This window comes from Lathyrus oleraceus, chromosome 4 (assembly GCF_024323335.1).
Source record: "Lathyrus oleraceus cultivar Zhongwan6 chromosome 4, CAAS_Psat_ZW6_1.0, whole genome shotgun sequence".
NCBI classification, from domain to species: Eukaryota; Viridiplantae; Streptophyta; class Magnoliopsida; order Fabales; family Fabaceae; genus Lathyrus; species Lathyrus oleraceus.
This window is the reverse complement of record NC_066582.1, coordinates 360,886,309-360,911,748: the sequence shown is the minus strand read 5'-3', so window position 1 is coordinate 360,911,748 and position 25,440 is coordinate 360,886,309. Positions and strand designations below refer to the sequence as shown.

At 40.5% G+C, this 25,440-nt stretch overlaps 3 protein-coding genes and 1 pseudogene across 3 annotated transcripts; all 4 read left to right on the top strand.

Annotated features, from left to right (window-relative positions):
* Nucleotides 1-3,335: 3,335 nt before the first annotated feature.
* LOC127137426 (uncharacterized) lies at nt 3,336-3,938 on the top strand. Its single transcript, XM_051063888.1, has one exon. It carries the CDS (start codon nt 3,336-3,338, stop codon nt 3,936-3,938), a length of 603 nt encoding a protein of 200 aa, XP_050919845.1.
* Nucleotides 3,939-6,193: 2,255 nt separating this feature from the next.
* LOC127137425 (secreted RxLR effector protein 161-like) lies at nt 6,194-6,748 on the top strand. The gene has a single exon (XM_051063887.1). It carries the CDS (start codon nt 6,194-6,196, stop codon nt 6,746-6,748), a length of 555 nt encoding a protein of 184 aa, XP_050919844.1.
* Nucleotides 6,749-10,569: 3,821 nt separating this feature from the next.
* On the top strand, nt 10,570-11,296 carry LOC127137424 (uncharacterized). Its single transcript, XM_051063885.1, has 2 exons — nt 10,570-10,941; nt 11,021-11,296. Exons 1-2 carry the CDS (start codon nt 10,801-10,803, stop codon nt 11,294-11,296), a joined length of 417 nt encoding a protein of 138 aa, XP_050919842.1. The 5' UTR covers nt 10,570-10,800.
* Nucleotides 11,297-14,874: 3,578 nt separating this feature from the next.
* Nucleotides 14,875-15,473, top strand: LOC127137423 (translocon-associated protein subunit alpha-like; annotated as a pseudogene).
* The last annotated feature ends 9,967 nt before the right edge of the window (nt 15,474-25,440 follow it).

The window sequence follows — 25,440 nt, the reverse complement described above, 5'->3', positions numbered from 1 at the left end:
CACTATGGACCCTAGATGTAGAGTTGAGTGCCTTATTGCTGATCAAACTTTGTCCATAACTGGATGACCATAAAGACAGTTGATGGGTACTCCACGAAGCATGCTAAGGGACATGAGTGGCCTAGATGGAATTCGCCCATCCTGCGTAACAGGATAAATGTCTATGGGCCCAATATTGAACTGGACAAGGATGACACGGTCTATGCCTTGTGTTCAATATAGACATAAGGGCAAAAGGGTAATTGTACACATAAGTATTATCACAAAAGGATTTGTCAGATCACATGATATTTTCGTGTCTTGGGTAGCAGTGATGTGTTGCTAGATACTGCTCACTGTTTATTATATTAAATATGTGATTTAATATCATTTCCAATGCCGCGAAAACCTACAGGGTCACACACAAAAGGATGGATTGATGAGAGATAGAGTAACTAAGGAATACCGTAATGTACGGTGCACTTAAGTGAATTGTAGAACATCGTAAGGTGCGGTGTACTTAAGTAGAATACGAAATATGGCAAAGTACCACACGCTTAAGTGATTTTGGCATATTATAAGATATGGGCCACATACACTTGAGTGGGCTTTTTTAGCTTGCAGCCCACACAAGTGGTTCTATAAATAGAACCCTTGTGTAGAAGCATTTGTGCAGTTGTAATTTCGTTTCTCTCTCTCTCTCTCTCTCTCTCTCTCTCTCACTCACTCAAAGCCTTCATTCGTAGCAGCTAGCACTGAGATTGAAGGAATTTGTTCGCGTGGATTGAGTAGAGGTGTTGTTATCGTTCAATGTTCGTGATCGCTCCGTAGATCTGCATCAAAGGTTACAATCGCCACAAGAGGTAACGATTCTATCACTGATCATGCCCATTCGTAAGGATCACTAAAGGAGAAATTTTAAATTCCGATGCGTTTTGGATCGCTCTTCTCCTTCAATGACAAGGAGCATGCAAAAGGAGAATTTGTTGCCACCTCAATGTATGTGTTTAATAGGTGTCCAACCAAGAAGCTGAAGGAAACTGTTCCTTTATAGAAATGGACAGGAGATAAGAAAAGTGTGAGTCATATAAAGGTGTTTGGTTTTGTTTTCTACAAACATGTTCAAATGCTAATAGAAGGAAATTGGATGAGAAAAGCATAGTCATGTTGGTTGTAGGGTACCGTAGTACAAGTGCTTATAAGCTCTATTGTTCTATCACTAACAAGGTTGAATTCAGCATAGGTGTTACTGTGAAAGAATCGTAAACATGGGATTAGAGTAAATCTCAATCCAACTCTTGTGTATTGTTAACACCTGAGTTAACCTCTGAAGGAGAATCTGCCTCCGAAGGTGAGTCAGAATGAGAAGCTGATTCTGAAAGCGACTCTGAAGGAGAGTCTGAATCTAAAGGCGAGTCTGACTCTGAAAGTGAATCTTATTCTGATCCAGATTCTAATCGTGATTCAGACTTTGGTGGACATCCAGACTCTGAGAATATTGCAGACTTGAAGATGGTACTTATGGGATTCCAGCATCTGATACTGTTCCAGCATCCGAAGGAGATTCTAAACTTGTTTAGAGGTCACAAAGAATTAGAAGCATACCAAGAAGGTTTGCAAAGTTTGACATGCTACAAGATACTGAAGTAAACTCTGAAGGAGAAGTCATTCAGTGTGCCATGTTAGTATACTCTGAACTAGTCAGTCTTTAAGAGGCGCTCAAGAAGAAAGTGTGGTTGAAGGCCATGAAAGAAGAACTTGAGGCTATAGAAAGAAACAAGACTTGGGAGTTGACTAAGCTTCCAAAGAACAAGAAATCTATCAACGTCAGATGGGTTTTCAAGGAGAAACTGAAGCCATATGGATCAATCTTCAAACACAAAGCAAGGTTAGTGACGAGTGGTTTTCTACAAAAACCTAGGTTAGACTACTTTGAGGTGTTTGCTCCTGTAGGGAGACATGAGACAATCAGATTCGTGATTGCGATAGCTTCTAATAAGAATTGGCCTCTGATGCATCTGGATGTGAAATATGCATTTATGAACGGTCCATTGTAAGAAGAGGTATATGTCTCACAACCTCCTGGATTTGAGAAAAAGAATCAGGAAGGGATGGTGTACTGGTTACATAAAGAATTGTATGGACTGAAACAAGCTCCTAGACCTTGGAATCTGAAAATTGATTCATTTTCAAGCTCCAAGGATTCATAAAGTGTTAATGGAGTATGGTGTTTATGTTCAGCATACTTCTGAAGGCAATATGATTTGGATATATCTCTATGTTGATGACATATTGCTAACGGGGAGTTGTGAACATGAGATAGCTAAGTTAAAAAAGGTGTTGATGAATGAGTTTGAGATAACTGATCTAGGAAAAATGACATATTTCCTAGGGATGAAGTTTATGTACTCTGAGAAGAGTATCATTTTGCATCAACTGAAATATGAACTTGAGCTTCTGAAGAGATTCGAGCTGCTGAATTGTAAGGTTGTTGTCACACCATCAAAAACAAACCAAAATTTGGATTATGATTCTGAAAGTGATGATGTAGATGCCACAACTTTCAAGCAGTTGGTTGGCTGTCTAAGGTATTTGTGTAATACCATACTTGACATTTGATATGCAGTTGGAATGGTTAGTAGGTTCATGAGTAAACCGAAGTGATCTCATCACCAAGCTGATGTCAGGATTCTGAGGTATATTAAGGGGACTCTGAAGTATGGAGTTTTGTTGCCTTTTGAAGAAAAAATTAATATAGAGCTTATGAGTTACTCAGACTCTGATTGGTGTGGATACGAAGTTGACAAAAGAAGTACTTGTGGTTATTTGTTTAAATATCTAGGAAGTCCTATTTCTTTGTGTTCCAAGAAGTAACCAGTTGTTGTTTTGTCAACGTGTGAAGCTGGACATATTGTAGGTGTTGTGGTTGCATGTGATGCTGAAAAGTGAGGGGAACAACCAAGGGAAACACTAAGTGATAGATTCTTGATAGGCAAGATGAATAACAATGGTTTTGGATCAAATATTTTGGTTCTTTATGGCAAGAACTGGGACCGATGGAGTGCGCTGATGAAATCTCTATTTGGAGCACAAGAAGTGAGTGAAATTGTGAATAATGGCTATGAGGATTTAGTGGTGAATCCAACTGATGCGCAGAAGAATGCATACAAGGAAGCTAAGAAGAAAGATTGCAAAGCTTTGTTCTACATTTAGCAGAATATTGACAATCAGCACTTGAGAAGATTTCCAAAACAACAAGATCCAAATAAGCGTGGGATATCTTAGAAAACTATCATACTGGTGGAGATAAGGTGAAGAAAGTAAAGCTACAATCCTATAGAAGAAAGTATGAGATAATGCAGATGGAAGAAGATCATAAAGTGAGTGATTACTTCTCAAAACTAACAGCCATTGTCAACCAAATGAAAACTTGTGGGGAGAACATTACAGGTCAGATGGTAGCAGAAAAGGTGGTGAGATCTTTAAGAACAAAGTTTGATTTCATAGTTATAGCTATCCAAGAAGAAAAGGATGTGAGAACTGTGAAAATCGAAGAATTGCAAAATTCACTGGAAGCACATGAGCTCCTGGTGTTTGATAGAAGCTCTGAAAGATTAGTTCAACAAGCACTCCAAGTTCAAACTTTCAAGAAAGAAGGAAATCATAAGATTTTCAAGAAGAAGGGAAAGAGCATAGCAGATTGGTCCAACAATGGGAAGAACAAGTGTGTAGACAAAGCTGGATCTTCAAGGAGAGGATGCTTTGGCAGAGGTCAAAACAAGAAGAGAGGGTTTGACAAAAGTAAAGTGCAATGCTTTAACTGTGAGAAACATGGGCATTTTGCTGATGAATGTTGGTTCAAGAAAGATCAAAAAATTGATAAAGAAGCAAATCTGGCTCATGAAGAGGACTCCATCATAGCGTTGTTAATGGCTACTACCAGTGATGAAAAAAAATAAAAATGAAGAGTGGTTTCTTGACTCTGGGTGCTCTAATCACATGACATCACATAGAGAGTGGCTGGAAAGCTTTGATACTAGCAAGAAAACAAGCATCAAATTGGCTGACATTAGAAACCTTGTAGCTAAAGGTAGTGGAAATATAGTGACCAGAAGCAATGCTGGCAAAAGAATCATTATTGAAGGTGTGATGTATGTCCCTGAGATGAAGTGTAATCTCATGAGCATTTGTAAACTGGTGGAGAAGGAATTCTCAGTGACTATGGGTGGTGAATCTTTGAAGTTGTTTGATGCAAAGAAGAATTTGGTGCTCAAATGAAACATGTCAAAGAATAAAACATACAGATGCAACATCTCAGGTGAGAAGATGATGTGCTTGTCTGCAGTAGTGAGTGAAAGTGTTGAAGACTTATGGCACAAGAGGTATGGTCACCTAAACTTTAGAAGTCTTAGTGACTTGAATACTAAAGAACTGGTGTATGGCTTGCCAAAACTAAATGTCAAAAAAACCAATTTGTGAAGTGTGTATGAAAAGTAAACAAGGTAGGTCCTCCTTTGTTTCTGAAGCTCCTAAAAGAGCTAGTGTAGTACTGCAGGTAGTTCACTCGGATATATGTGGTCCTTCTGAAGTACCTTCACTGGGAGGAAGCATGTACTTCATCACATTTGTTGATGAATTTACAAGGATGATGTGGCTGTATACAATCAAGTTTAACAGCGAGGCCTTAGAGGTATTCAGGAAATTCAAAATCTTAATAGAAAAGGAAAGTGACAAATCTATTAAGATCTTGAGAACTGGTGGTGGATGAGAATACACCTCAAAGGAATTTGAAACCTTTTATTTCAATCAAATTATTGTGCATGAAGTAACAACTCCTTATACACCTCAGCATAATGGGCTAGTTGAGAGAAGGAACATAACTCTACTGAATATGGCAAGAAGTATGATAAAGCAGAAAAACCTACCACACAAGTTTTAGGGTGAAGCAGTCACTACTGCTACTTACATTCTGAATAAATGTCCTACAAAGAAGCAAAATTTAAAACTACCTGAAGAATCTTGGTGTGGAAGAAAGCCTAATGTGAAGTATTTCAAGGTTTTTGGCTCCTTGTGCTATAAACATGTACCAGATGTTAGAAGAAGGAAGCTGGAACATAAGAGTGAGATTATGATACTTATAGACTACCATCCTACAAGTTCCTATAAGATTTATAACCTTGTTACTCAAAAGGTACATATCAGTAGAGATGTGATTCTCAATGAGGCTGAGAAGTGGAAATGGGAAGAGGAACCAGTATATAGTGAAGAGAGTCAATAAACCTACATTTATCCTTATTCAAGTGATGAATCAGTGAACAATGATGATGCAGATGAGTCAGATAATGAAGAAGTAAACAATAATTATGTAGATGAGCATGAAGAAGTGGAAGAAACTGTGAGACCTCAAAGAATCAGACAAGTTTCAAGCAGGTTTGGTGACTGTGTTGTGATTTCTGATAATGCAGTAAATGATGAAGGTTATATCATTCATTTTACATTATTAGCATATTCCAAACCTCTCAACTTTGAATAAGAATTAAAGATAGGTGCATGGAAGAAATCCATGGTGGAAGAACTCTAATCAATTGAGAAGAATCACACATGGGAGCTAGTTAACTTGCCAGACAAGAAAAAGAAGATAGATATGAAATGAGTTTTCAAACTGAAATAAAATCCTGATGGGAAAATTTCAAAGCATAAGGCCAGGTTGGTGGCTAAAGGGTTCTTACAAAAACATGGCATTGACTACAATGAGGTGTTTGCTCCAGTTGCAAGGCTTGAAACTGTAAGACTAATAGTGGCTCTAGCTTGCAAGAGAAGGTGGTCACTTTATCATTTAGATGTAAAGTCTGCCTTTCTAAATGGTCCACTTGAAGAGGTTGTGTTTGTGTCACGACCTCCTGGTTTTTAAGTACAAGGCAAAGAGAATATGGTGTATATACTCCATAAGGCTCTATATGGTTTAAAGCAGACCCCTCGAGCCTGGAACAAGAGGATTGATCAGTTTCTCACTCAAAAAGGTTTCAAAAAGTGTTTAGCAGAGTTTGGTGTATATGTGCAAAGCTCAAGTAAAGAAGAAACCATGATAATCTGCCTATATGTGGATGATTTTCTCATCACTGGAAGCAAAACATCATAGATTGAAAAAGTGAAAAACAAGTTGAAATGTGAATTTGAAATGACTGATCTAGGTGAACTCTCATTCTTCCTAAGAATGGAATTCCTGAAGATGAAGACAGGAATAGTGATGCACCAGCAGAAGTACATAGGTGAACAACTTGAGAAGTTTGAAATGAGTAACTACAATTCAATTTCAAATCCATCAGAGACAAACTCAAAAATTGATGAGTGCAGTGAGGAAGAAAGAGTTGATCCAACAGTGTTCAGACAAATGGTTGGTTCATTAAGGTATTTGTGCAACAGCAGGCCATACATTTGCTACTCAGTCAGTGTGATTAGAAAATTCATGCATGAACCAAGGAAGACTCACATGATAGTTGCTAAAAGGATACTTAGGCATGTAAAAGGCACAAAGGAGTATGGGCTGTTATTCCCTAATATAAGTAAAGGTGACAAAAGTGAACTCATTAGATACTCAAATAGTGATTGGTGTGGAGACATCACAGACAGGAGAAGCACGTTTGGCTATGTATTCAAATTCGATGAAGCAGTCATATCATGGTGTACAAAGAAGCAACCAAAGACTACTTTTTCATCCTGTGAGGTGGAATATATTGCAGGAACATTTGCAACCTGTCAAGCAATGTAATTCAGTGATGAAGGAATTGAGGTGTGAAGTGATGGAGCCTCTAATACTTAGAATTGACAACAAGTCAGCAATCAGCCTTGGAAAAAATCCAATCTCACATGGCAGAAGTAAACATATTGATACAAGATTCCATTTCATTCGAGAGAAAGTGAGCAATGGAATGATTGAGGTACAATAATGTCCAGCTGAAGTACAGCTAGCAAATGGTTTTACAAAGGCTTTAAAGCTTGACAGATTTGAGTTTTTGAGAAGGAAACTTGGTGTTATAAGTGTTCAACAGTTATGAATTAAGGGGGACTGTTGAAATATAATCCATAATTGTATTTTAACAGGTTTTAGAAAGTTTGTTACAAGTTTGTTGGTTAATTGGTTACTCTTGTGTGGATAACTGGCTTTGTAAACAATTGTAGAATGTAAATAAATAATTGTTTTGTGATTTGAAATGATCAATGAAAACTTTTCCTATTTTACACTCTATCTTCTATTACAAGTTTTCTAAAAACAAGTGTGTGTGTGTGTGTGTGTGTGTACCATTCTATTATCACCACTGTCATTGTTGCCCATCAAATTGTGTTCATCACAGTGCTGCTGTTCTAACAAAGACAACCATGTTTAAATGTTTAGTCAATATTCAAGTCAGGTTCATTTAATTGTTGGTTATGATCTTAACATTCCAATAACTTTGATATTGCTCGATCTCTTTGTATGAATCATTAACATTATACCTTTATCTCCTATTGTCATAAAAAAAAAAGAAGTTCATAAAACACAACATAGTTATAATCTAGAAATCAAGAGTTCATAGGAACTAAACTCCTAAGGGAGGCTAGAAATTCATTTAGGGTTGCTTTTAGACTAGTATGGTTGGTATGCTACAATTATAGAACTTCATTTTACTCTTACAGTTGTGCTTGAATATTTTGTTGTTGTATGGCTTGAATTCGAAGTTGTTCTTGATAGAATAGAATATTTTGTTATAATTAGTCATAATTAGTTTCCTATAATTATGTTGTATCATAATTAGATAGTTGACCAAATGTTACACGTTGATGTATATATATTCTATTCAGATCAATGAGAAGAACATGATTTCCATTATCTTACATGGTATCAATCCTAACCGATCCCTCTCTCTAAAAATAAAATATATATAAAATATTAAAAGAAATAAAAAGCAAGCGTGGAAATGCGTTTCTTCTTCTCCCCCATTACAGTCCGCCGCCACATGCTTCTTCTCCCTCCTTGAAGTTTGTCGCCGCGACAGGACTACTGTCCTCTGTGCCGCCGCCACTGAACACGAGAACCATCATATTCTCTTGTCTTCCGCCTCTGCCGTCGCACCTGCAACCATGTCTGAATGAGACCATTCAGAACACAATGACGCCGATACTGGTGATTCCGGCCAACCCAAGAACACCAAGTTTCAAGGTTCCAAATCGGAGTTTCATCTCTCGCTTGTCGTCTTAAATATTAGGAACCACATTCCTATTATTCTTGAGATGGAAAAAGATCAATATGGTACCTGGGCCGAGCTTTTCCGCATCCATGCTCGCTCACATCGAGTCCTGCATCACATCGTTCCATCTATCGGAAAAGAGCCACCATCCGTTACCGACGCCAACCATGAACAATGACCCACTCTTGATGCCATCGTTCTTCAGTGGATTTATTCCACTATTTCTACCGATTTGTTGACCATTATTCTGGAACCCAACTCCACTGCAATGGAAGCACGGAATCGCTTGGAAGATATTTTTCAGGACAACCAAAATGCTCGAGCTGTCACTCTTGAGCAAGAGCTTTCTGACACTCGTATAGAGGATTTTCCCGATGTCTCTGCTTATTGTCAGCGTCTTAAGATGTTTTTTGATCAGTTGAGAAATGTCGGCTCCCCTGTCAACAATCATCGTTTGGTCCTTCAGCTGATCTTTGGTCTCCCAGAAGCTTACCGTAGTGTTGCTACTTTGATTCTCCAGAGCAACCCTCTTCCGGAATTCTATCAGGTTCGTTCCATGCTTACTTTGGAAGAAACTGCTATGGCTAAGATGGAAAACACAGGCTCTCATGCTGTTATGCACACCACTCAGCTGAAACCTATTGAAGACACCTCCAGTGTGGCAACCGCCGCCTCGACAATCGTTATCGCTTCCGTGGAAACCAGGGTCGTAGAGGGGGACGTGGTAACCGTAGTGCACCTCAGTCTGGAGCTCCCAACACTCCATCACCTTGGTCCTCTCCTCCTTGGCAACAACAACAGCAATATCCAACCTGAAAACCATGGGGTTGGACTCTACCACCATGGACTATGCCACCGTGTTTGTATCCCACCTCTCAGTGACACGCCCTGCGGTCCTCCTAAGCAGCCAGGCATTCTAGGACAGTGTCCTCAGGTGTATGCAACCTCTACCTCATCTCAAATACCGACAAACATTGAGACCATAATGCACACCATGTCACTCCACACTCCTGACAATCAGTGGTACATGGACACGGGCGCAACATCTCACGCATCCGCATCACAAGGTAATCTCTCGTCTTATTTTCCAGTAAGTAATTCAAATCAGAAAGTCATTGTTGACAGTGGCCATGGAATTCCAATTCACGGAACCGGAAACACAGAAATAACCACATCTCACCAACCACTTCACCTTAACCATGTCCTGCATGCCCCAAAAATTATTGAAAATTTAATTTTTGTGAGACGACTCACCACTAACAACAATGTTTCTGTTTCCTTTGACCTTTTTAGTTTTACTATCTCTAATTTTTTAGATGGGGATCACCCTTCTTAGATGTGACAGTCGTGGAGATCTTTATCCAGTTACCACTCCTCCCAGTTTTGTCGGTCTCACATCCAATCTTTGGCATAGCCGTCTTGGTCATCCTGGCGTGTCTGTTTTGAATTCCCTTCGCAAATATAAGTTCATATGTTGTGAACCTTTTAATTCTTCTGTTGTTTGTGACTATTTTGTTTTAGGAAAACAGGTGAAATTGCCATTTTTTTATTCTCAAACTACGACTTTGATGCCTTTTGACATTTTACATAGTGATTTATGGACGTCTCCAATTTTAAGTTCTACTGGTCATAAATATTATGTCTTATTCTTAGATGATTTTACAAACTTCTTGTGGACTTTTTCTATTAGCAGAAAATCTCATGTGTTTGAAACGTTCGAGTCACTTACTCAACTCATTCAAACTCAATTTTTTGCAAAAAGTCGAAACATTTCAATGTAACAATGGCGGTGAATATAGTAATGAGCTTTTTCAAAAATATTGCACTGATCATGGTCTAGTTTTTCGTTTCTCTTATCCCCACACATCCTCACAAAATGGGAAAGCGGAACGCAAAATAAGAACCATTAATAATATGATACGCACTATGTTAGCTCATTCTTCTGTTCCCCCTCGTTTTGGCATCATGCTCTCCACATGGTAACTTATCTGTTAAATATTATTCCCTGTAAAACACTTAATAATCAGTCACCAACACAACTCCTGTATCATCGTGATCCCACCTACACACATCTTAGAGTCTTTGGTTGTCTATGTTATCCATTATTCCCGTCATCTACCATTCATAAGTTACAACCCCGCTCTACTCCGTGTGTCTTCTTGGGTTATCCACTTAATCGTAGAGGTTATAAGTGTTTTGATTTGTCTAATAGAAAATTAATAATTTTGGGGTTAAATACACTTTACCCCCCTGTAATGTTAGCGAGTTTAGGGTTACCCCCCTGGTAAAGTTATTTTTTCAATACCCCCCTTATGTTATGTAGATTCCTTCATAGAACCCCCTAATATCCAGGTGGCATGGAATCTTGGTTTTTTATTTCAGACGTGGCTTTTTAATTTTTTTATTTTCACATGTGAATCTTCATTAGGTCTCCAGCATGGCATAAACTAGAAATTAGGGTTCCAAATCCATCCCTCTCTCTCTTCGTGAAATCCATCCCTATCCCAAATCCATCCCTCTCTCTCTTCGTGAAATCCATCCCTACCCCAAATCCATCCCTCTCTTCATCTTCGTCCGTGTCCCCTTCATCTGGGTTATGGGTGGCAGCAAGGCATCTTCCACGAGTGAAGTTGGAAACGACTTACCAAGATGTGGATGCAATGAAACCATGAAGTTGTTGGTCTCCAAGTCAATTGAAAACCCCGGTCGCAAATTTTGGAAATGCAGGAATAATATGGTGAGCAATTTTGAAGCATTTTATTATTTTGAGTTTGATTTCGAAATTAATTGTTGGTGGTGTTTGTCTCAAATTGCAGAATGGGTGCGGTTTATTTTTGTGGGATGATTTGGTCAGTGAGTTTGCAGTGAAAGAAACCAATCCGTCCGGATGCCGCCAATGTGAAGTCAACAAGGCTTATTTGATTGAATTTGCTAAAGAGATTGTTGAGGAGATAGATTGCAGAGTCGGAAAGCTTAACAAGTTAGAAAAACTGAAGAAAAAGATTGCAATGGAAAAGAGGAAAAATTTATGGTTAATGTTTGTAATTGGTCTGTCATGGATGTTGATAGCAGCTATGGTTAAGTTAGTCTAATGAGTCTGTCATGTAATTGTTATGTCATTAGTGTTTTTCAGCAATGTAATGTTGAACTTGTAATGTGTTCATCAATGAAATGTAATATGTTCATCAATCTTAAACTGTCAGTGCAACATCATTATTTGATTAAACTTTCAGCATTCAATCTACCAATAATGACAGAAAAAAGTTATATCATAATGAAAGAGCAAAATTGCAAAATCATCAGAAAACTACAGAACAATTTTATAGTCAGTAATTCTAAAGAAAATATGACATAGTAAACATATAAATAAATTGAAATATATTAATGTAGTCTATCTCTTAAACTTTTTCAGTGCAGAATTCAAGGTGAATGTAATTAAATACTTTGGCTTTTTCTTTAGGTCCTGCAGAATTCATGGTTTTGTTGTAAGATTGGTGCACAGACTAGCCATGGCTCTCTGCAGAATTCATGGTTTATGAAAAACAAGAAAAAAATGTGACAGACTAGCCCTTGTGTTTTATAGACAATACACACCAATAATGTTAAACTGATACATTAGAATTGATCATCACAGTAAGTGCATATGTTTGTTACAAAAGGATTACAAAATACATGTCTTCAAAGATCAGTTGGCATTACAAAAGAGTTTTCCAAAAGGATTACAAAATACATAGCAGAAACATAATAATCAGTCCCTCATTTTGAAGTGGGTATGTCTTCATTTTCTGGTAGGGTAATTGGTTTGTCACTAGATATTCCTTCACCTGTTATGGGTCTTTTAAACCAACTCAACTTGATCCTCTTACTTTGCCTTCTTTTGATGATAGGTTTTTTTTCAACCCTTTTTCTGGATTGTTTTGTGATTGAGGCAGCCACACTAGATCCTGTTTGACTCATAATAGTTGGAACAGGCATATCAGTTGGAGGCTGTGGATCAGTTGGAACAGGCACATTTGTTGGAACAGTCATATCAGTTGCAGTTGGGGCAGGCATATCAGATGCAGTTGGCATATCATTTGCAGTTGGCATATCAGTTGCAGTTGGCACATGTCCTTTTTTAGGTTTTCTCTACAATGTAAGACACAATGTATGGTTGTCATCACAATGCATATCACAATGAAGAATGTAAGACAGAATGTAGAATGTAAGACAAAATGTATATCACAATGAATTACCTTTCTTTTAAGTGCATTGGGATCCTGAGTGGTAGCCTTACAAGTCATAGCATTGTGACCAAAATTATCACATTTGGTGCACTTATATGCAACACCAGATCTTCTCTTCCTTGCACCATCCTCTCCACTTTCTCTTATCCTAATCTTCTTAGGTCTACCAGGACCATTTTTATATGCAGGTGGTAGAGGTGGTTCCATCTCAACTTCTGGCCACATATCTTGACCATTGATTGGACTTACTGAAAATCCATAACATAGTGCAAACTTTTCTCTTGTGTAACAAGCATCAACAAATTCATCAGGGTTTTGCTTTCTATAACTCAGAGCAGCTACAGCATGCCTACATGGAATTCCTACTAATTCCCAAAAATTACAACTACATGACCTTTTAGCAATGTCAACAATAAATTCATGTGTGTTGTAACTATGTGTAACCTGAAAAGTCTCAGCAATTGACCATCTTTTGGACCCATGCCTGATAGTATGTGGCTTTAGCAGCTCCCATCATTAAATCTCTAATAAGGGCTCCTCCACCAAACCTTTTCTTGAAATTAGCATACAAGTGCCTAAGACATAATCTATGCTCAATAGTATCAGACAATTCTTCAAATACAGCCACAAGTCCCTGATACAAAATAGAAATTTTTCCAACATTTAGAGAATAGAATAATTTGCAACAGAAAGATAGAGTTAAATACATACCTTCTGTTGATCAGAGATAAATACATATCTTCTATCCTGACCAATGTCCTCCATTAGTAGTTGTATAAACCATCTCCAACTCTCCTTTGTTTCATTTTCAACCACACCAAATGCCAAAGGGAAGTATTGATCATTAGCATCCCTGCCTACAGCAATAAGTAACTGTCCACCATACTTGGTCTTTAAGTGACATCCATCAACCCCCACAAATGGTCTGCATCCATGAATAAAGCCTTTCTTACAGCCATCAAAACAGAAATAAAATGACCCAAACCTTGGTTGTATGGATGGACTAGGTCTTTCTACATTTATCTTCACAGTGTTGCCATGGTTTACCCTTCTTAGTTCTTCTGCATACCTCCATATGGAAGCATACTGATTGTCAGCATCACCTTCAATTATCTTCTTGGCAATTAGCTTAGCCCTCCATGCTTTTGCAACAGTAATACCCACAGAATATGTTTGCCTCATGTCATACCCAGATTTTGGCCCTGAATTTTTCTTCCCATCAATCACTCGTTTGCATTCTTTCTTCACTCACACTTCATCCTCAGTTTATTATCGGGGAACGGTTTGATTACAATGCTATTGAGTCCCAAACATAGGATTTTGCGGAGGGTAGCATGTTTTAAGGGTTGATCTGCATTTGAATCTTAAGGTTTCTGATATATTTTTCAAAACATGGATGGAGTGCTTTTCTGGTCAAGTTGCCACAAGTTTTGTTTGTTTTCATTTCAAGAATTGCTCAACTGGCAATTCCTCATACTTGGAGAATTTCTTCCGGATTCCTTTGTTAATTGTACTTAATTGCCCATTCTCCTTTAATGACCAGCACAGTCTGTGTGATGCATTGTTTTGTCTGAGAGAAGTGCCGCATCTTTAAGGAAAATGTACAATGCATTGCTGACCCAATATCCAGTCTAAACATCTGAACAATCCACATTCCATTTCATTTCTCCCTTCAACATTGTGATTTTTGAACCAGGGTGTTCCTAGTTTCTCCTCATTGACAATTGGTTCACCTTTACGCATGCAGTATTCGAGTATTTTCTGTTGTTGTTATCATCTGCACAATTTTAGTGTTTCCAGTGAATTATTATGGTTATGACAGGATACGCAAGGACCTACCTTTTGAGTCACTGGAAGCCTTTACCATTGAGAATAGGAAGGATCCAAATAGCTTTGGACTCATTGTCTTGCATTGTACATCATATCATTGACAACATGCTCACTTCTTTACTTTGAATACAAGAGCATTACTAATTTATGCCTAGGACATGTCACTGGATTGCCTCCAAAACCAAGTCAGTTTGCAATTCTTGTCCGAGGAATACCTTGGTCCTCCGAGGATTCATACTGCGAAGCCGTGAAGAAGTTTTTCACATATTACCACCCAACAACATATTTGTCACACCAAATAGTGTATAAGCGTGATGCTGTTGAGAAGATAAAGGTCAGAGGAGAGTGGGCAATGTTACTTTTGTGGGGGAACCAATAGTTTTAGGATTATTGCAAATGAAACGGATAGTATACATTCGAGAAGAGGCATACTTAATTTTAAAAAAAAAAAAGTTTAACATGTGTGATCCAAGCAGATTTCCAAGTCACACTTCTTACAATTTCTGGTTCAGCAGTGATGTCTTCAAAACATGAAAAAATAACGGTTACATTAATTTATGCGGTAGTTATACAGGCATACAGACGCAACACAACACAACGCTAGAACCACCCACATGGCACTCATCAACAACTTCTGGATTCTCTCCATCCTTCTCCTCCTCATCGCTTCCCCACTCCTCCAAGTTGTTAGGTGTCAGTCAGATGAAGTTGCAGAGGATGCTGGTGAAGTTGAATGACATCGGAATTGTTGGTGATGAAACCGACGACGCTCAAGACTTTGCGGATGGAGGCTTTCCTTCTGCTCCGGGAGTTGATACCATCTGTGTCTTCCTTAAGAAAATTGCAAGATTGGTAAAAGGTGGTGAAGAGGCAGAGCTGCTTGTTGGTCTAAAAAAATGATGGGCAGTCAAGTTTGAATGTCATCGCTATTAAGGCTAGTTTCCCATACATATTTTCTGTCAGCAAGTTCTTGCAACCTGGACCGTTTGATCTTGTGGGCACCATTGTCTATGAGATGGACCAACACCCATACCAAAACACCTTCTTTAATGGAGCAATTGAAGTTGTTGAACCTGGTGTTTTATTCAGCATGGAATTTGCTCTTCTTTTTACTCTTGGAACTGCACTTCTTGTCCTGCTGGGGCTATGGATTAATGGTCAAATACAAAACCTTAAGGAACCAGAACTCCTCCAGCCGGAAGAACAACCGTGACAGTAAGAACAACCTGCAATAAAACATATCCAAAAAAAGGCCATTCAGTTTTGATTAAAGAAGGAATACAGCAGAAAGATATCATCTCTTGGAACACAATGTCAGCTGGTTATGCTAGGCATGGATTTGGCAGACAGGCTTTACCGGTGTTTGATTCAATGAAGATAGCAGGTTTTATACCTGACGAAATTACCATGGAAAATTCAGTCAGAAATACTCCATAGGCCTAATGCAGGCAAGAAGTTCAATTGCTAAGGATAATGTCACGTTGGCGTTCTTTCGGCTTGCAGTCATACTGGCATAACTGATACGGGAACTGAATATTTTATGCAATGAACCATGCAGCCACCAAGTCTTTCTACCTGTTACAATTCCCCTGTTAGTACATAATACAAGATGAAATATGTAGCATGCTTAACCAGGCCATCTTAATGCATAGATAAAACAGTTTAGGAACAGAGCACCTAACCACCTGCATTACAAGCAAGTACTCAATAGAGCAGTGGTCTCATGACTTCTGCAGTGAGTAACAACCTATGGAAGTTACAAGAACATTACCACATTGCTACTTAAATTGTCATGACAACATCATCAGAACAACAGTTGGCATCACAAATTGAATAACTTTGTTCTCTGCGAAACATGGCAACTCATGACCAAGAGGTTGGCCACATGATGAAGCAAAAGCCAAGGCATGCATCCAAAACCAAGTTCAGACCAATACTCTGAATTCACTGCAGTAAAAGCAAAATGGCAACAGTAAAATTTCAAGAGGAATTCCCAATTTGGTATCCAGACAAAATAGAGGGAAAAAGCTTGAGTGCAATTTACCGGTTCTGGTTTAGCATCAAGTAAGGCCAATCCTGACTGAGCACATGAAGAGGGGATTTGACAGAGACCTCTTTTGATCTCCAAACCCTAATTTGCAAACATAAATAGAGAGAAAGAGGAATCAGAGAGAATGGGAGGCGGCAAAATAGAGATATAAACCCTAATCCAAAAATACAGAAGAAATCAGTGAGAGGAAAATCGGTGGCTACAATTCAAAAAGAAAAAAAACCTTAAAGATCAAGAAGAGGAGGAGGTAGACCGACAGAGCGAAAATACTCACTTCGGATATACTTTTCATCAGGATACCACCAAAATCGTAAGCCTCCGGTAAATTTTCTCTCTTTCATTTATTTTTTCTAACCTCCAAGAAGGTAGAAACTCCGCTTTGCTTCATTGATTCTTGGTTTTCGTTTGTTTGCTTTGTCGGCTTTCTGCTTGCGATTCGAGTGATTCTTTTGAGCCATAGCTCGCTCCCCTTTTAGATCCAGAAGGTTGTGTCTGTGTTGAAGTTTGTTTTGAGAACTCTCAATGCCGTTTTTCATGATTAGTGGTGTACGGATCTAGCTGGTTTTATCAGCCGTCACTGTTTTAAGCCTGCGAGTGTTGGGAGGAGGATTTGTGTTTTGGGACTGGCACCATAGCATTATTGTCATTGATGACATTCATCTCCCTTGCTAACCCTTCATAACGCCGCCAGATTAACCGTATCCCTTGTCCCGTCACCCAACAGCCATGCGGCTAGGGTGACCTTCGGGATCCTTTCTCTATTCGCACGTGAGGGTATTTTGGGATTGGGTCTTTTTTTTGACCCGAGTTTGGGAATTTAGGATTCTTGGGCCTTAGTCAAACTCCCAGGCCAGCGGCCCATGCTTGGCCATTCTCGTTCTCCTCCTTGGGGAGTTCTCGTTTAGAGTTTAGTTTTGTTTGGTCTTAGTATAGTAGCAAGCAAGTCTTGGCTTGGTGGAAGTGGAGATAGCTCACTTCCTCTTTGGTCCTGGGTTTGATACCCAGGTGTGATGTTTTGGTTTTTTTTTAACATTTTATTTAATTCTCACATTTAACTATCTAGTCTGACTACTTAACTAACATATTTCTATTGTTTATTTATTTTTTCTATTATGTTATTTTTAATATGACTTAGGTGATTCCTCTTTCTTTGGGATTTATGTGAATTATTTACCTTTTATGTGTGAGGATCATGATAAATCATCTCATTTTCATTAATAAAAAGAAGAACCATTCAAAAATAATAATGATAAGATCAAACAATTCTCGATTCAGTCGAGCCCTTTTTTTACACCCTTGTAAGTCGATTGCTTTTTTAAGCATCGCCATCAACCTCACATAGCTTACTCTTGGGCTTTCTTACAATGAGCCGGTTTCTTTGCACTTACACTCATACATTGTTTAATGCTGTATTATTCCATTCTTTGATTATTTGATTTGATCATATACTTGTTTATATCTTAATTGTTTGATTAACTGTTGCCTACTTGTATGATGTATGAGGCATATATTTATATTGCTTGATTGCCATGACAACCCCCATTCATAACAAATGTATCCCTCTCCCATGAAATGTATAATATTCTTTCATTCTTTATTCATCTGTTAATACAAGAACTAAAAGGAACATTCGATAACCATTTCAAAACAAGACCAAAACCTCGATCCAACGTCGAGTAATCATTTTTCAAAACCTAACAGAACCAGCACGTATTCATCCACCCTTTTGTAAGTCGATTGCTTTATGCATCGCCATCAACCTTGTAAGTCGATTGCTTCATGCATCGCCATCTACCCTAATCCCTAACACTTCTCCTTGCTCCATTCGTCGATTCTTGCTCCGATTAGGTAGCACCCGTTAGATAGAACCCTTTGTATGATAACATAGGTAGGATTCCCTTATTCTTTTATATGATAACATAGGTAGAATTCCCATATTCTTTGCATGCCAACATTAGGTAGATATTCCCATTTGTAAATCCTAATACCTAAGTACATATTGCATGACAACTCTAGGGCAGAGCTTCCCCCTTTTCTTTTAGACCTTTCCGAGCGTCTCCGATCTTGTGGCATGTAGTCCGTTCTATTGCAAAGAGGTAACTGCCTAAGACTCGATTCAGCGAGCTGCGACACCTACTGCTAGGACGTGAACACATTGCCCACTCTCCTTTGACACAACTGGTGTCTTCCTCTGTAAGTCCGTGTTCAGATGGCAACCCCTATAAAGGGGAACTACATCGCCCTGATCCTTGTTCCAGACGAGGTATGTAGGCAGGAGGTCGTGCGAGACCTCTCCGGGCACTTTTCCCTTTTTTTGTGTGTGTTTGTCGGACAGTTGCTAGGCTCGAGTTCCCGACTCCTTAGCGATTTGTTGTTTGTTTGTGCTTGTTGTGTGCTTGGAAGCTGATGTAAGCCCATCGAGTGGCATTCGGGTTCCAGTGTGGGTTTGTTGGGTTCGGATGCTGATGTAAGTCCAGTGATTGGCAGTCGGGCTCCACGTTTGCCCTTTTGTGTGTGTTTTGGTTCGGATGCTGATGTAAGTCCAGTGATTGGCAGTTGGGCTCCATGTTTGCCCCTTTGTGTGTGTTTGGTTCGGATGCTGATGTAAGTCCAATGATTGGCAGTCGGGCTCCACGTTTGCCCCTTTTGTGTGTGTTTGGTTCGGATGCTGATGTAAGTCCAGTGATTGGCAGTCAGGCTCCACGTTTGCCTTTGCCTGTGTTTGTTTGTGTGCGTGTAGCCGAACTACGGCAACTCTGATTCTCATGTTCAGATGAGATACGTAGGCACAAGATGCGATGTCTTGCCGAGTTTGACTAACGACTAACAACTAATCCTTGTTTGCTTTCGCCCTCGTTGCGATCCTTTCTCTCGCCCTCGTTGCGATCGAGACTTTCCTTTTCTCTTGCCCTAGTTGCAATCGAGACCCTTTGTTCCCATAGTTAGGCTGAACTACGTTTTTTGCTCTGATTCTCATTCCCGTTGAGATACGTAGGCATAAGACGCGATGTCTTAGCGAGCACACTTATCCTTCACCCATAGGAACCCGAGCTACGAAGACTCTGATTCTCATATTCAGATGAGATACGTATGCAGTGGATGCGACATCCGTGCGAGTCATTTTTCTTCGACCCCTTCTTTTAGTAAATAGTACATTAGATAAACATACACCCTTTAGACAGAAACAACAAGAGTGGATCCCGTAGAGTACTACGGATGCGTAGGGGTGCTAATACCTTCCCTTCGCATAATCGACTCCCGAACCCAAGATTTGGTTGCGAGACCTTGTCTTTTCCTTTCCTTTCTCCAGGTTTACTTCGAGCGTTTCCTTTCCCTCCTTTGGGATAAATAACGCACGGTGGCGACTCTTCTGTCATCTTTTCTCGCCGGTTGTTTTTTTCGCATACCGTATTTTTCGGGTTGCGACAGCTGGCGACTCTGCTGGGGATCTGATTTCCCTAAGCGAGTCCCTCCTAGCTTTTGTAGGTTTCTTGTTTATTGGGTGTTTATTCTTTTGTACAGTTATTTATTTTCAGCATTTACCTGCTTTACCTTATTGCATTCATGTACATATGTTTGTTGTATCTGCTGCTGTTTATCTGTTTATTGGGGTGGGGGTGTTCTATGAGAGGTAAGCCCATTACCCAGGCTTGAGTGTACACACAGATTTTAGAGTGGATGTTCATGAGGCTTGCGTGGCATGTTGCTACGTTAAGTCGTTCGTGAAGAACCACACCCAGACGAGGTTTCTCTTGGATATATTATGTCCTACGGATGTTCCGTAACGACATGATGTTCCTTTAGAAATCGTCGACTCTGGTGGCCATTTCCCGAGAACTCAGTCGAGGCCTCTCCTCCGAGACGTGATTATGTTAGCTCTGGTGGGCGCATTCTCGCTGCTCAATCCGAGGACCCCGAGACTGGGAACTTGCTTTAGGATATCCTGTTGAGGGGAGTCAGCAGAGGTCTTTTATCCCGTAATAATGCCAAACCTTCAGTGGTAAACGTATTATTCTCGACTGAAGGGCTGAAGCTGACAAACTTCTGTTCTTAGAACCTACCTGTGAGGGGAGGGTTTGATCTCTACAGATACGGTTTCTGCCAGTGGTGCTGTGATGGTGACTTTGGTTCAGCCAAATTTATGGACGTTTATTTCCGGGACGCCGGAGTTCTGTCCGTGGTTTATCAGCGGGTTCCGTTTATTTCGGATCCATGGGCTGAATCTGTGGGTGCTCTCTCAGATGGTGACTCAATTCTCCAGACATGGGTTCAGATGCCAGTTGATCAGATTGACTTTGGGTTTCAGATGGTTGTAATCAGAGTTCAAGCCGAAGCTTCGGATCCTGTGTGCCGAGATGCACAACCTGCCAGTCTTGGCTCCATCCTTTGCATCATAGCATGTTTATTTTCCAAAAAAATAATAATGCATGAAAAAAAGTTAACTCGCATGTGCATATCCTTTTCAGGATCATTCATGATAAAATAGCATCCGCATCATATGCATATCATGCACATATCATCCTTGCATTGCAGACATGCTTGGGAGAGACTTCTCACTCTGGGTTTTGACTGAGACGGGATTGTTGATCATCGTCCGCACCGCAACCAGATTGAATCATCAAAGGAGTATGGATCAAGTCCAAGCTGAGTTGGCTGAGATGAGGGCAGAACATGGCCCAGTTCATGACGATGATGCAAGGAGTTGTTCAGGGGCAAGAGGAGCTGCGTGCCTTAGCCCAGAGACAGGAAGCTGTGATTCTGCCGCCCAGTCGTGCTTCACCAGAGAGGGTCCCTATCAATTATCAAATTACTGCTGTCACTATTCCCGTCAATAACTGTGTCGTGGGTGAAGATTTGAGGGGTATTATAATCAATGGACAACCTCTTGCTATAGAGACTGTTAATGTCAGAGCAACCCGTGCTCCGGTTCGCCATCCTGGCTCTTCAAATTCTTCAAGTTCTAAAAAGCCATCCTCTGGGGCACCCAGAAGGGGAGAGGGTGAAACAAACGTTGTGCACCGTCGGAGGAGCGTGAACAAAGGACAGCATCGGCAAGTTGCTGCTGTGACTATTCCAGCCACTCAAACTCAACAACAATAGAGAATACCAACTCAGCAATATCAGCATCAACAACATCGTCCTCAGCAGCAGGCTTACCGGCCTCCCAATGGTAATCAAGCCAGTACGAGTAATGAGAGGAAGAAGATCATTTTTTATCCGATCCCTATGTCCTATGCAGAGCTGTATCCCTCTTTGATAGAGCGGAACTTGATTACTTCCAGAGACCCGCCGGCTATACCCGTCAACCCTCGGTGGTGGTATAGGCCTGAACAGCATTGTGTGTATCATTCGGGTGCTCCTGGTCATGATGTGGATAGTTGTTTCCAGCTGAAGATGAAGGTTCAAGACCTTGTCAGATCAGGGATTCTGAGCTTCGAGGACTTAGGTCCCAGTGTTAATCAAGCTTGAAGACAACAAGCCCCGGGCCGGCGGTGGCTTTTCTTCTAAGATCTTCAACAAAGAGGGTTGTTCAAAAGCAGAAGCTGCTGATGCAAAGGATTCTGACATTTGTCATCCCTGGTAGGATCTATCGCAATTGGGTCACTGTGGGCGTTCCTACAGTCGTTCACAAGTCAGAGTAATAATCACTTTGTTTAAAAAACCCTTTTCCCATGCCAAAAGGAGAAGTGATGACATTGTTGGCAACATTTTGTGCAATGATATTTTCATTCAAATAAATTCATGTTAAAACATTTGTTTTTCCATTTGTTTTCCCTTTTCGCTTTTCGCATGAAATTGGTGATCACAAAAAACCTTAAAAACAAGAATAAAAGCAATCTTTTCATCTGCATAACGATTGTCTTGTTTGTTTTTCAAAAAGCTTTTCATCTCTAAATCATTATGCAGGTTGTTTCTTAAACCCATTGAACCTAATGATCAGACGTTATCTCCCAATTTTGAATTCCCTGTATTTGAAGCGGAAGAAGATGATGTTGAAAGGATTCCTGATGAGATTTCCCGGCTTCTTGAGCAAGAAAAGAAGATCACTCAGCTGCATCTCGAGAATCAGCAGAACAGCCAACTGGGGCACATAAAAATAAAAAAAATAAAAAAAAGAGGAGGGTGCAAAATCAAAAGAAATCCAAATCAAAAGGAAGAAAAAGAAAGAAAGAAACAAAAGAGAAATAGCACCCTCAAAGTCCCAAGTTGACTGATGCTGAATGGATTCAGAGTCACTACGACCAAGTGAATCCGATCGAAAGGAAGAGATTAACTGCCATGTGTCATGGTCAGTTATATCAGCGGAGAGTGACGAAAGCACGCTATAAGAAGGTCAAGCCTCGTGTGTTCCGAGGGACCCTGTGCTCAAGAAAGTCTTGTCTTTCGTACCCGATTCCAGGGGCAAGTGAACCCTAAGCTATGAACGCCCATAGGTTGTCAAGAGAGTCTTTTCAGGCGGTGCTCTGAGACTTACAGCAATGGATGAAGAAGTTCACTCGTCCTGTGAATTCCCGATGCAGTCAAGAAATACTTCGCAAAAAAACAAAAAAAGAACAAAAAGCTCGCTAAGTCGAACACCCCAAAGGGCAACTTAGGCAAAAAAGGAGCGTCTCGGTGGATTGAAAACCCGAAAGGGCGATCCAGGCAAAAGTTAGAGACATTGAAAAAAAAGAATTCGCATCCCGCTAGATTGAGCACCTCACACTGGGGCAATCTAGGCAAAAATTAGGGATTTGGCAAGTAACTGCATCTTGACAAGACTGTGTTCTATATCTGTCATCCGTCAGGAATCCTCGATGCGTCGTCGACTGAAGCTCTGAATACATCGAAATTCAGAATGGTAGAGTAAGGGTCATTATGTTCAATGTAGCCCTCTCCAATATATATCACCGATTTCAAACTTGTACAGATCTATGGAGTCTCGCCCTTTGCAGACTACCATTCCATCACATCAATTTGAGCTTTTATCCAATTATTTGTACTCTTATTTGTTTCAACTCAACAAACGTTTTGCATGTTTTAATTGATAAAGTATCATTGTTTTTCAAAATAAATAAATTTTTCAAAATTGTTCTCAAACTAAGTGAATATTCACAATGATGGGAGGATACTTAGGAGACCCACAGTGCTCTCCCAAGGGCGGTATGATTACCAACAGGTAAGACAATTATTCGTATCTCGAGCATGACTGTATCTTTTCCCTGTAGAACCTCTCATGGTTTCTCCTCAGCGAGATTGCCCAGTGTAGTGTTGGTTGAAGTTGTCCATCTTCATGTCCCCGGCAGTGCAGTTTTTTTTCTTCCAAGTCCCTATTAGCACCTATAGTGGGGCATCCCCAGTAGAGTGTTGTTTGAGCCCTATTGTGGGGCATCCCTAGCAAGTTTGCTGTTTGGACGCTTTTTGTGGGGCAGTCCTAGGCAGAGCATTTATTGAAGACTTCAACTTTCCTCTCTCCATCAGAGCAGTCTTCCTCCCTCCCCCAGCATGGGTGCTATTCTTGGAAGATTCAGTATTTGGTGGATTGACATCCAGTACTCCATCATGTCCTCAGGTAGATCCCCAGCGGAGTTGTTGGCATGATGAGATTTACCGGTGCCTATCTATCCTTATCAGAGATCTGGTTGCTTCATGGTATCTCTGATCTCCAGCACGAGTGGTCATGGCGCGTCCGCCTGTATGCTGAGCTCTGTTCTCCGGTTGTGACCGACGATCCCTCCGGAAGCCTCTGGTGGCCTTCCTCCCCTGCAGGATGGTGTTGCTCCCTGATATCCCAGTCTCCAGTGGATTTTCTCGTCTCTCTGGTGACTTTGGTTTTCCCTCCGGAAGAGTGGTACCGGATGGTTGATTCCCGGACCTGTGTGTTGAGCACGTCTGTTTGTCAGCATTCATCATACATTTTTAGGTATCATGCATACATGCATAATCATAGCATTCAGATACTCATGATGCAGCTGTTGCCGTGTATCTGTTGATGGTTGTCTCCTGCTATTTGTTGATACAGATCTCTCCAGTAGATCCTCCCTAACAGATTTGAGATCAGTGTCTCCTCAGCGAGCCTGAAGGTTACTGCCTTCCTAGTAGGGTTTGTGTTGATGGTTTTCCCTCAGTGAGATCCCCAAGCGGATCGGGTTCGGAGAAAATCATCCCCAGTAGAGATAAGAATGGGTTGCCTCCCCTAGTAGGGTAATCTCCAAGCGGTTCAGATTCGATGGAGTGTATCCTCAGCAAGGTTTGTCTTTCCCCAGCAGGGTGGAAGTTGACGTGATTATAGGATCCTCAGCACAGTTCCTGGAGTTCCCCGGTGTTGTCTCTGGAGGAGACGTGTGTTTATGCATTCATCATTTAGATAAGCATAGCATATTGCATCATTAGTGCATAGCATTTCCATGATCATGGGGCATTGTGTAAAACAAAAAACTCATGCATCAACATTGCAAACATGTCCATTAGCCCTAGGCCGTGGTGACCAGCCGAGATTGGGTTGTTGGAAAGAGTTTAGCATCGCGCCGTTGGATCGGCTTCAGAATTGGGTTCATCAGCATGGTTGAGAAGTTGGTGTTTTCCCAGCAAGTGACTCCTTAGTTGAATGGGTATCCCCAGCAGTGTTACTCCCCGAAGTTGGCATCATTTTGCAAGCTTGGTTCAATTCCCCTAGCATATGTGGGCGTGTCTGATCTCTCCATATAGAGTCGACCCCTTAAGCAGAAAATGTCCACCATTCCTTCTGCGCTCCCCACCGAGATACATCCTCGTGGATGACGGTTGTTTCCGTTCCCTCCCTAACGTGAGGGGTTTTCCCTATTGAGTTCTTTCCTCATTAGGATGAGTCTTGTTTCAGTCTGCTTTTTGGATCGATCCTAAACTGGCTTCCTGTTGGCTGTCTCCCGTGCTTCCCTGGGGCATAAATGAATAGTCGCTCACTAACCGGCACTCATTCATCTCATCCTCAGCGGAATTTGTGGTTTTCTGCCTACTAACTGGTAGTTGTAAAATCCCACTTTCATCCCATTGGCAGAGTTAACCCTTTGTGCTCATCCTATCGATGACTGGTTACCTTTCTGTGGCTTCTACCAACGAACCGGTAGTTGTAAGTCCTATCTTTGTGGTTTTCTACCTACTAGTTGGTAGT